General features: G+C 43.1%; 1 protein-coding gene across 1 annotated transcript in view; it reads left to right on the forward strand.

The window, feature by feature from the left end:
* The window catches only part of LRP6 (LDL receptor related protein 6), a 1,542,295-nt gene that overhangs the window by 293,497 nt on the left and 1,236,241 nt on the right, over positions 1–12,557 (forward strand). The window contains exon 4 of the mRNA XM_069628714.1: positions 7,946–8,142. Coding sequence (XP_069484815.1) covers positions 7,946–8,142 — 197 coding nt within the window. The remainder of the gene's footprint in view (positions 1–7,945; positions 8,143–12,557) is intronic.

Consider the following 12,557-nt stretch of genomic DNA (forward strand, 5'->3'; position numbering starts at 1 on the left):
ACTTTGGCCATGGCGTGCCAAATGTTTTAGTACAATCAAAGTTCCTTCCTTACAACTCAATTCAGTATCTCAACATATCAAAATATCATCCACATACTGTATCAGCATTACTCCTGGGTGTAATAGAATTTCATCCAACTGTTTCAATGCTTGACTAAAAATGGCTGGACTCTGTGTATCTTGGAGGTGCTCGGCAAAACCTATATTGCTGCTGTGCTAATACAAAGGAAAAAAAGGTATCTAGATTTTTCAGCTGTGGGCAGGCCTCCAGATAAGGTGGGTACGAGGCCTTTTTATGCATGAAAATCTTGCAAATACGACAGCTTTATTATTTTCCCTGGTACATTTACACAGGTTTAGAGCAGAGGGCAGTGCAGAGGTCAGGTTACTTGATAGAAACTAGGAGGCTTCTTTTGATTTTTAGCTACATGGACGTAATTCCAAGCCACCTCTGAAACAGAATGTATTTCTCAGAAGCCTTTCACTGCACACTGTGATAAAAGGAATGGTTTCCTTTCAGCTTTAGAAGCACTGTGCATAATTTCCTAGAATGTTAGGATTGTATAATTAATTAGATGGAATACTAAGTTGCAATTGAGAATTAATATTTTGTAACAATTTATGCTTTTTGTTCTAGTGAAAGCAAACCAGTATTGCACAATTGTTTTTTTTCAGAGTTCTGGTGCTGTGCGCATTATCATGCGGAGGCAGATAATGTTTACACTGATAATTTAATGTACACTCTTATAAGTGTGTAAAATGATGACTATGCACAGTCTAGATTACATCCATTGAACCTTGCAGTAAATGGGGTACATTACTAAAAATGGTCAGTGGCAGCAGAGTCTTTGCCCAAGGGTGAGTGATTGGCATTACACCAATCACAGGTGTTCTAGCCCCTCAAATCTTCAGAACTACAATTAAAACATCCAAAACCTGTCTTTCCAGGAAGTGCAAGCATTGTTCAAAAACAAACCAATGAAAGTTACATTTGTAATGGAAATAGAAACTCAGCAAAACCTGTCCCTGTGATAATCCATATAGATATTTAACTTCATGTAGTGCTTCATAAATGGTTTGTCCAACATCTAGGTACTGTGATTTATTATACCTTAGTCGATACTCAGTTAACCGACCTCTGAAGGATGTTGGCCAATAAGATAGCTCAGCTAGTTGAGCACTGATTGCTGCAATCTGTGTGTGATCTGTAGGTTGCAGGCTCGAATCCCGGCAAGTCCAACTCAGCCTTTCATCCTTTCGAGGTCGATAAAGGAGTACCGACTTTGGTTTGGTGATAATTGTGATAAATATGTTCTATGTTAAGCGCTTGGCTAAAAGCGCTATATAAATAACCATTTGACCATTAGATTAGATGTAGAATTTAGCATGGAGGCATTGCCTCTCTGCGCTGTTGTATCATAACATTGGCATTAGGTAGTAATAGCTCCAGAAAATGTGGACTCATTAAACATCAAATGACAATTCTGCTATCGAACCTCAAAACACACAATACAATTCATGTTTGCTTTACTATATAATTGGCTAGGTTTTTGTGATTTCAACATTTAAAAATATACAGGAGAGATCAAATGGCCAGACCTCAAGAAATAATGAAAGGTGTATTCTGTCACAAGGCAGAAAGCTGCCGTACGGTAATGATTTCCATACAGTGTGTGCATGCGTCTGCTGGATGTCATACATTTTACACTCTTGAAAAGGAGAAAAGTCATTTTTACTCTTAAAATCACATTTACTCTGAAAGTTTAAAAACAGGCAGTAAAATACTTCCACCTCAAAATCTTATCTTATCGCTCTCGGTGGCCAACTCGTTGTACATTGCATTTAATCCCGCTGGCCATTTATTTTTCTCCTCCGAACCCATTCGTCCATTAACAAGCAATGTTTTTCCACCATTTTCCTAAATTCCTGTTTTGTACATTTAGGCTAAAACCTCTGGTTCTTAAACAAAATTATTAAAAATCTTTTGGGCCAAGTCCTGCATTTCTCTTTCCCTTTCAAGGAAAATCGTATGTTTCCTAAGCTGCCTGGCTTCTTCCTCCTCCGGCGTACCCCTATTCATTGTACCGTGAAGAGGCTGATAAGGGGGAATGAGCGGATGGAGTAACTTGTGTTATGGGCGAATTTAATCGCAGTAACCTCGGTTTTATTTTTTTATGGCTTCTCAATTATCGTCTACCTCTGAAGTCCATTCCTTTATTTTCTCTAATACAGGGTACATACTTTTGTGATATTATATTAGTGTGGCCCTGTCTTCATCTACCTGGTGTTCAAATTCCTTGCTATCGAACTCGCAAGCTTTCTGGTCCAGTGTCCGCTTCTGTTTTCTTCTATCTTTTTTTTTTCTTGTGACATTTGATCTTTGAGGGCCTCAATTCGCGTCATGTTATTACTAATTTCAGATGTTAAATCATCATAACATCAAAGGTCCCTGCTTTCAGCCACTGATATTGCACTGATTTTCTTGTCTAGTCTTCACAATTTTTACAAAACTGTATTGCTCCCAATTCATAGATTAACATGTGAGCAGCAGGCGCAAACATTGGTTTCTCATTCTGATTCAGATTACATAAATTACCCATTTCAATCAATAAACAGTAATACGTACCATAGAACTGATACCACTTGTGGCTTACCGTCCACCAATACAATATCTGCAGATACAATTAACTCGCCACACCATTGGATACCTCAGTCCTCTGTCATGGTCGGCGGGGCCTTCGGCAGCGCAGCCTCCTATCCCCCTTCCTGAGCCAGTCTATCAACGAGGACAGCACTGTTCGTGCATCAAAGGTGTGATAGACATGGGCCCCGGTGGCTATGCTGCAGACAAGGTTCAATGGAGGGCACACCAAGTGATGGGCTACCGCTGCGCAGGCCCACCCAGGGACGCCAATTTGTCAATCTAAAATTGCAATGGCTGAGGTTCCCTTCAATAAACACACTAGTAAGTGGGTTCAACAATCATTAATGGCAATCATCAAATCTTTCGCGAAAGGGCTGACTCTAACACACCAGCAGAGGGATAGTGGCAGAGTGCGCTCCCAACATTACAGATCCTAGGGCTTTTACACAAAAACACTAACATTGAGGCCTATGGCTGACAAAGATAAGACACGCCTGGGCATGCAATTTCCTGCCAGAACACTGGCTGTTTTTCCAGATACTGCAGGAAGGAAATCAAGGCTCTGCAAAGACTGTTTTCGCATACATTGCAGGACAGGACACATAGGCCGGACAGGGCTGTCATACATTACAGGAAAGAACATGAAAGGTCACACAGGCTGTTTTTCGCATATGTTACAGGAAGGGACACAAAGGCCGGACAAGAACTATTTTCGCTTGCATTGTGGGAAAGAACACACAAGGCCGGACAGTGACTGTTTTCGTTTGCATTGCAGGAAGAAACATAAAGGCCGGACATTCTCAGGTCTATGGCTCCTGTTTGGTCAAGATAAGTTAAGGTTGCAGATGCAGAGTTTACGTGGGAACACCTAGACTAGCTGTCATCAGTTTTCAAAGCTAATGGAAATGTACTGTAAACAGCATTTTAGTCTTGCAGAGGCAAACAAAAATGGCAATCTTATAAAATGTTTTTTACATTAACACTCCTTGGGAGATGCACTCGAGATCATGTGCCATGGGAAGGCTTACGCTTTTCTTCCATTGCCTCTGCTTCATAGGTCACTCTGCAAGCTCAGGAGCACATCGAATTGCACTCTCCTCTTCATAGCTCCTTGGTGGCCAGCCGGATTCTGGTTCTTGGAACTTCAGCATCTGTCGATTCGTCCTCCTATCAGATTGCTGCTGATTTGCAACCTTCTTCACCAGAACGATCACCAGCTGTGGCACCCCTCCCCACAATCGTTCAGCTAGGAGGCCTGGTGCCTGAAATCAAATCCTTAGCGCAGCTCAGTCTGTCTGAGGACAATATGCTTATTATCCAAGCGGCCAGAAAACCTTCCACGAAGGCTCAATATAGGAGCAAATGGCTCAGTTTTTGCCAGTGATGCTTAGCTAAACCGCTTGACCCCAGGCATGCTACAGTTGATGCTGTTCTAACTTTCGTGTCTCACCTCGCAGCTACAAGCATTCATGTTCTGTCTTGCAGAACTTATCGGCCATTCCGGCCTACCTGTCCACGGACAACTGTTCTTTTTCATTGACTAACCCGATCATTAAAAGACATTTTGCCGGTCTTCACCTCTTGCCGCCGGTGCGCACCTCTCATCCCAAGTGGGATTTGAATGTGGTCCTCACTGCGTTATGCCATAAGCCATTTGAACCCATGGCCTCTACCGATCTGAAATTCCTTCCTTGGAAGGTCTCTTATCTGATTGCAGTAACATCGGCGAGGCAAGTAAGTGGGCTCCAAGCTCTTTCCGTGGAACCTCTGTTCTCACGTTTCCTAAGCATAAGGTTGTGCTTCACACTCCTCCGTCCTTCCTGCCCAAGGTAGTTACAGATTTCATTTAAATCAATCGATCTCCTTAAAACTGTCTTTTTTCCTAACCCAGCATCGGATGACAAGAGAGTCTTGCACAATCTGGATGTCAGGCGAGCCCTGAAATTTTACCTTGATAGAACGAGTGAACACAGGGGCTCCTCACAACTCTGTCACCTTCAGGGAACTGAAGGGGAAACCGGCTTCCCAAGCAACTATCTCCCAATGGATTGCCTCCTGTATTTCAGAAGCATATAGCATTCAAGGCATTCAATCTCCGAATGGCACCTTATACGTGGCAAAGCGGCTGCTTTTGCCTTCCAAAAATATGTCCCTTGGGAAACCATTGCCAAGGCGGCTATGTGGGCTTCCCCATCAGCTTTTTGTAAGCATTATTGCTTGGACCCGAGCTCCAGGGCCGATGCCCAATTCGGCCAGGATGTTCTTAAGAATTCTTCCAGTGAAGGTTTTTTTTTCCATCCACCCGTATTACCTGTGAGGTGTGCTTGGGAATCTCCCACAAGTATGGAGGAAAGGGTTCGGGACGTAGGAGTATAACAAAGTTACTCACCATACTACCTTACTCCTAGTGCCCTCTAAAAAGTATCCTCTATTATTGCTTAAATGGTCTGACCTGGCGGTAGAAAAGGACTAAAGGGCGATGCGCAGGGCGGAGCTCATGTGGGCAGGGTCATGGCCACATACGGTGCCCCGCGTAAAAATAAAATGACAAAACAAGTTTTGATTTATAAAAGTGCTCCGGTCCCGTCCCGAAGGACGGAATGTCCCACAAGTATAGAGGAAAGGGGACTATGGACAAGGAGTAAGGTAGTCACTACGGTAGTAATTTTATTATTCTCCTACCCCCATAGCACTTGCCCTTCTGGGCTCCCCATAGCACTTGCCCAACACGCGCCCCCTTAGCCCCTGCACTTGCACGATCCGAATGTCACAAGGCCTAGTAGGACCGTTATTGATTTTATTCCCTTGCCCCCACCCTTTTTGTCTTTCGCCGCCTGGAAACACATTTTGTATAGGCGCCATATAAATATGCAATAAATACATTTAGAAAAAACCTGTTCTCCAGTAAGATGACCTGCTGTGTGTAGTCTTCCCAGAATCACAACTGCTAGGCACTTAAAACCAGACTAAAAAGTCATACTTCATGATGTGGCCCAGCCCAAAAAAGTGGTGCAAAAGTGGGCATATATTACAAACGGATTGCCCAAAGAATGTGAGTCGCAAGCAAAATGCTCAATTTGCATAATCTGCAGCATCCACCGCAAGAACACAGAATCACCAGATGGTGGACATTTCCTCTGTCCATGCAGTAGATGGCACCAATTTTAGGGAACTGGAGAACATGTCATTTTTAAATAAAAGGAGCATTGTGTGCACTGTCTAAATATCTAACAATCAGTCCACCCACAAAAAACCAAACTATCAGATAATCTGTAACTAAGCAACCTTTTCCCCCTGTTAACGCAAATCCCAACTGCTGAAATAAAACTCAGCGGATTAACCTTTTTTTCTTGCAAGGCAAATATTGCATGCTAGATTAAATGTACTTTTACTGCAGGAAAATGTTCACTTCAATTTATTTCTATCCCTTCTCACAAAAGCACTGAAAGGTGCAATGCTATAATTCAATTGAAACAATAGTAAACCGAGTAATCTTAAAATAAATCTGTTGTATGATAATCCCCTGAGTAATCAACATTTGTGGTCTCAAAGCCGATGCCTACACACAATCTGAACATAATAGAAAAATGTAAAAACACTGCTTCCTATTCGGTCACATAGATGACTTAACATATTTCCACTACCTTTAGTATGAAGTGACTATGGATTTCTGTGTACTATGCAGGCACACATTAACATGTTTGTGACATTCATTGAACGCCTCATAAATTACATACTCTCCCGTCCCCTTTCCCCCATACTATGTGGCGTCCCTTCCAGGGGACGGGAGATGGAACCTTTTTCACCAGAAAAACCTTATTCCCCTTTAAATTTGGAGGCGCGCGGGTGCGCTGCCCTGACTCCGCCCTGCGGTGCCACACCTCAGTCCCCTTTTTCGCGTCGACTGGAACGGGCCGAATTCACCAGCACTCCTGGGTTTGGCTTCGGCCATGTAATTCCACGTTCGGATACTTCTTTGTCTTTTATATCATTCAGGTACTCGGTCCTCAGGTGTCGCGCTCCTCCCCGGCGCCTGTTGACTTCTACAGGGTTCAGCAGGTGTTCATCCTGCAACGGGCTCTTCCCAACTTCAGACCCCAACACACTCTGCCTTCGTTGCCTTGGCCCAGACCATGGTTGGTTGGCAATCATGTTCGCCGTGTGACTGTGGAGGGAGCTCTTCCAGAGGTCGCCTCCAGTGGATCTCAAGGACTTCGTGAAGCATCGGACCTGGCCCAAGGTAGGGCTGATATTTTCCAGCGCATACGCAAGGGGGACGCCTTCCCAGGGACCGGCCAGGTCCTTCTACTGGCATGTGTAGTGACTAACATACTCTTAGTCATTAGTGCCCTTTCCTCCATACGTCCCACCAACCTCCCCCCTAAATACTGGCGTCATTAGGCAATGTTAAATCTATTGTTGATGTGTCAATGGGGACTGAGGTGTGGCGCCGGAGGGCGGAGTCAGGGCAGCGCATGTTCCCTGGGCCGCGCCCCAGCATGCCTCTAAATTTAAAGGGGAAGGTGGTTTTTCTGGTGAAAAAGGTTCAATCCCCCGTCCCTTCGAAGGGACACCCATACAGTATGGAGGAAAGGGGACTATGGGCTAAGAGTATGTTGGTCACTACGGTGAGTAACTTATAATTATTTATCTCGGGGTTAATGTATAGTGCCGTGGCATGGGCCTGATGCCACTGCTGTTTGTCGTGGCGTAATGATGGTCATAATTGCTCTTGTGGTTGGTTGTGGGACTAAAGGGGACCACATTCAACAGCTTGTTGATGTAGAACTTGCCCAACGCTAACTCTTAAATTTGCCTTAGTGATGACAGCTTCAACATTGAACGCATGGTGTAAAGGGTTTACTCGAGCATATGTTACGCCAGAATCCCACTTCATTCGACTTTGTCTGCCTAGTATTCTTTATGTGAAATCAGCATGTTTTGCGGATTCCAGCAGGAGAAGAAACTAACTTCTCCTCCATAAATATTTTCAGTGTAGTCATGCCTGGCCTACTTTCACCCACTGAGGGACCAGTCTTGTTTGACGATCTGCATCTAAAAGGTGTCCACTGGGTGTGTGTGACCCTGATGAAGATTGGTGGTTCTCTTACGTCGATTTACCTCTAATAATACATTGTATAGGCTCCATATTCCATTCTGTGTTTTAATCCTTTTATCACTCGGAGCAGGAAAGCAGTAACCTTTTCAGTTAGTTTTTGCAAAATGGCTTGCGATCTAATTTATTGGAGACATTTGACCACTATCTATATGCTCTAATAACTTATGCTTTCTGCCTTTTAGGCAAGCTGTGGTGAAAGGTTCCCTTCCCCATCCGTTCGCCTTGACCTTATTTGGGGACACATTGTTTTGGACTGACTGGAACACTCACTCTATTTTGGCTTGCAACAAGTACACTGGGGAGGATCGTCGTGAAGTTCACTCGGACATCTTCTCTCCTATGGATATTCATGCTTTTAATCAGCAGCGGCAGCCAAATGGTAAGTGATATTCATTGGATTGACCTTTACGGCATATTTTTTTGCATTTCAATCATAACATAGACGAATAATAAGATGACCTGTAACTGCACCACGTTCAGTGTTGACTGTCCAATAACTGATTTGCGTACCAATGGTACAGTCCATTGTGCCCTCTTCCTCCGGCTCTCCATGGCTTTGTATATGGTAAATTACGTCTTCCATAAGACCAAATAGTTTGCTAGATATGAGGGATTTATTTGGCTTTTATGCTCACACTTGTCATAAGGGCCACCCTCGCTGATGCCTTCTTCTGGCTTGGGTGTCAATAGCATGTACCTCCTAATTTCCTTGCTTTTTAAACGGACACGAGTACAGCAAAAGTCCTACTTTTTACTTTTTTCTTTAATGCTTGTTATTACAGTGCTTTTATTTACATTCTTCAATCCCTGCTTGGCGTGAGCAGGCTTATGCCATATCTGCATGGTTGTGAGTAATGCAGTTTTTAGTTCCTTGTTGCTGTCGGTTACCTTTTTATTCTCCTACTTTGAGTTGAAGTGTTTAGTTCCAACACCATTCTCACACAGCAAAAGGTCATGTTTTACCTGTCCGGACCCTAAATTGTTAATTGAGGAGAACATTCAAAGTGGGGGTTGGAGTCATGGAGGAAAATAACAGTATTTGGCACAACTCCGTTTCCTTCTAAAGGCAAAAATTGTCTTAGTGCAGAAACATTTTATACTTATCAGGTGGTTGTTGGTGATGCGTTGACACCGATTGGTAAGGTACAGGCTTGTAGAACCCTGTTCTCAGGGCTGTGGGAGTTTGTCACTAAACGGTACGCTGACATTTGCATGTTGCATTCTCATCTGGAGCATGGAAAGGTTTTGACCGTGAGAAACAGTTCCATGTTTGATACTACTTCTGGCCTAAAAATAGCTCTAGGCACATCTTTAAGAAACGCAAGGCACGTTTCATGAGAGAATGCGAAATGCAAATTAGTATTAGACAACATGGCAATATAGCTAGTGTGGTTCACGAATAGCAGTAATAGTTTACCTGCTGTTGTGCAACAGTAGATTGAAGTATGGCTTGACTAAAATCAGCTGACTCTACGGATTGGTGTTCAGCTCCTGCTGGCCTTTATCTCCTTGTAGTGGCTATTAGGTGGCATTAAAGTGTCACCTATAAACAAACTGTTGCATTAGAGTACAGCGAGGGAGAAATGGCGTATGCGTCGGGACATAATGCTTGTACATGTTTCGTTCTTTATCGAACCATTGGCTGCCCTTGGCAATGTTAATTCCTATGGCCATTCCCACCCACTTCCTACCTCTTCCTGCCAAAAACACAGCCTTCTGGGATCTCTTTGAGGCATTTTTCTTCATGCCTTGCCATCAAACTTTGTGTGTTTTATGTGCCTGCCAGTGTTTTTCAAAGGAGTCTTCTGACAGTGAATGAATTAATTGGAGTTGTGAGCGTGCTACTGGTGTAATATAAATGTCTTAATCAGGTCTGCCTTCAGCCACTCGATTAATAAGCACTATGCATGTCCTTCGCCAAGGTCTGATTAAAAACTGGCATTGGCAAAGCCAACAGTTTTGGCTTGCTTGTAAGTATTGAGCATTTGCAAGGCACTCGACCATTTTTTCAGTTGCTACCAACCACCGACCGTTAATAAAGACAATGGCAGTGCCTGGCAAATTCATTTTTCATGCCTACACAAAAGCCAAAATAGTTGCTATTGCTTGTTTACATTGGCAGAATATTGACATATAGTGGGCAAATGCATCATGAAACTGCTTTGTGAAATGTTCCTGTGCACTGTTGGTGACTTGCAATGGAACAGATTTGTTTAATGTATTTCCATACAAAACAGATTATGAAAAAAATGGTTAAGAAGCCACACAGTTTACAAAGTGCTTTAAAATGCAGGACCCCAGGAAGTAAGCTGGCACTATATTCGGGGGCACCATGCCAGACATTTGTAAATCTATTTTAAGGACACATCTTTTTGGAGAACTGGGAAAAGGGGTCTGTTATCACATTACCCTGATGGTTTGAGTTAATATGTTTCCTGATGAACACATTGATTGATCAAAGGCTTTATAGGCTATAGGCTAAACCACCCCAGAATTCTTGTTTACCTCTTGATTCTCTGCTTCGTTGCATTAAAGATCAGTATCAAAATAATTGTACTAGAAGCATCATTAACGCAGCAATAGTCCTCCATTCTCGCATACAAGCTACATGCTTTATTCATGTGTGCATTACTGTAGCTTCTTCCTGGACCAATACCTTTCCCCCCACCTTGGATTTCATAAACCTCAGTCAGCTAGTGCCCCTGAGCGTCATGGATAGGTGTGAAAAACTGAGGTCTCCTCTCCTTTTAACCGGTTTTGATTTCCCTTGATCACATAGCCAAACCACTGACCCAGCTATTTGTAAATTCTGTGCAAATGTCGGACGTTGTTTTTTTTGGTTGTGCTCCACTAGCAGTGTTGCCCTGCATCTAGTCTGAAATGTATAGTGGTCTTGCACCTGCTATTTTGCTGACCTCGCTGAGCGCTGCCTTGCAAGAAAAGAGTGGAGTCGAAGTTGTTAGTGGGTTACAGAGGGGAATACATATGTGAATCCTGCAGTGTTGATAATTGCAGGTGGAAAATACCAGCGTTCTGAGTACTTGTGTGATTCTAGGTGGTTCGTGGCAGACACACATGAGTAGATGCCAAAATTGGTCAGTTTAAGCCTGGGCTTCTGTGGGCCTGTTCAGCTGCTGGTGGCAGATGTAAGATGGGGCTAGTGAAGTGTACAGTGGCTACATTAATAGGTTATGCTTGTAGGCAGCTTGCTTGTTTAAGTGTTGTACTGTGCAATTGATGTAAGATGGAGGGAGAGTCATGATGTGGGTCGCTTATATGGGGTAGGGAGTCTAGAATGGTTTAACGAGAGAGTATCTTTGATTCAAGATTATAGATCCAGTGTTTAAATAGGTAAGTCTGTTGAAGAGTTCTTGCATTTCTTTTTTCAGGTAAAGGGCGCTGGTGCGTAATAGGTGGCCACCACCATTTAAATGGGGACTCTTAAGTCGGAGGAGGCTGGCGTGGACTGGCTGCCAAGGTGTGGAATTCACTAGGCTCATCTCGCCAGAGGCATAGTATAGCTCCAAACCCTTGGGCGAGATCCTGGCTAGAGACCTAAAATGTGTGTCTTTATATAAAGGGAAGAACATTTATTTTTTCATCACAAAACATATAATGGGTAAGTTAACTTATTTGACTGTAGCATTGAGGTCAGGGGGTTAAGTAGCATTCGGACTAGGTTGTGGTAGGGAGTAAATGGAACAATTAGCCGGGGCAATACATGGTTCTATTTAACAGCAATTGGGGACAATCGACAGACATTTATAAGTGCATGTAGGTGGTACGGCCAGCTATGTTAGGGATGTGACCTTCATGGACGAAGTGTTAGTGGAGGCAGAGAAAGTGAGGGAAGAGGCAGGTTAGAGGCGAGAGGGAAAAATGTTAACATGAAGGCAGATAAGATCATAACTCTGAGGAAGGCTTTAAATTCCGCTTGAACCAATCGGCATGGACTGTTACTTGAATGTTCAGATTAAGAGAATTCCATGCAGGTGGAGCAAGAAGAGATCCCAAGCAAGAGGAAGCACAGGGAGGGCGAGGTGCCACAAGGGTAGTCCAGGAGGCAGAGCGGCGATTATGCAAAGACTTAGATTTGGATAGAGGAGGATAGATGCAGTGGTGCCCTACCATGGATAGATTTGTGAACTAGGAGAAGAAATTAAAATCTGGTCCTGTTTTGCATCTCATCCGCCAATCCTGCAGTTAGTCAAAATTTGATTCTTATAATTTTTATGGTTGCAAGCATAGGTTTTTCATTATTATTTTTACGTTTTACCATTTATTTATTCTATCTGTCTGAAAATTATTTATATAGCACTGCTCTACCAAAGGGCTCAGGGAGCTCATTATTGAATTCACTGGTATAGTATGGAAAAATTGGCTGTTTAATATGTTTTAAGGTGTCTAATATTTACTATGGTGTGCATTGAAGGTTATTATTCTCCAGTTCATTTTCTGTGTGGGTTAGTATCATGCAGTGCATTGATTAGGATTTCATTGTATGGAATCTACATTTTTGAAAATGAATAGCATTTTTAAAAAATATTTTACATGCACTTTTTTGGCCAGTATACTGAAGTAAAGTACCTACGGACTGACCCGACTGGTAAGAGGAAGTAGGTGTGAAGTGAGTCAGTTCTGGTGGCAAAGTTAATGATCATGCCGAGAGGACTGAAAGCGTAGTTGGGGAGACCAAAGAGGATGCTGGCACAGTAGTCCAGTTAAGAGAAGACCAGAGTGTTTTAGAGATGCTTGGGAGTGTCTTGGTCTAAGGTAGACCTGTGTACTGCTGAT

This window comes from Ambystoma mexicanum, chromosome 12, assembly GCF_040938575.1.
Source record: "Ambystoma mexicanum isolate Mex_15411 chromosome 12, UKY_AmexF1_1, whole genome shotgun sequence".
Taxonomy (NCBI): Eukaryota; Metazoa; Chordata; class Amphibia; order Caudata; family Ambystomatidae; genus Ambystoma; species Ambystoma mexicanum.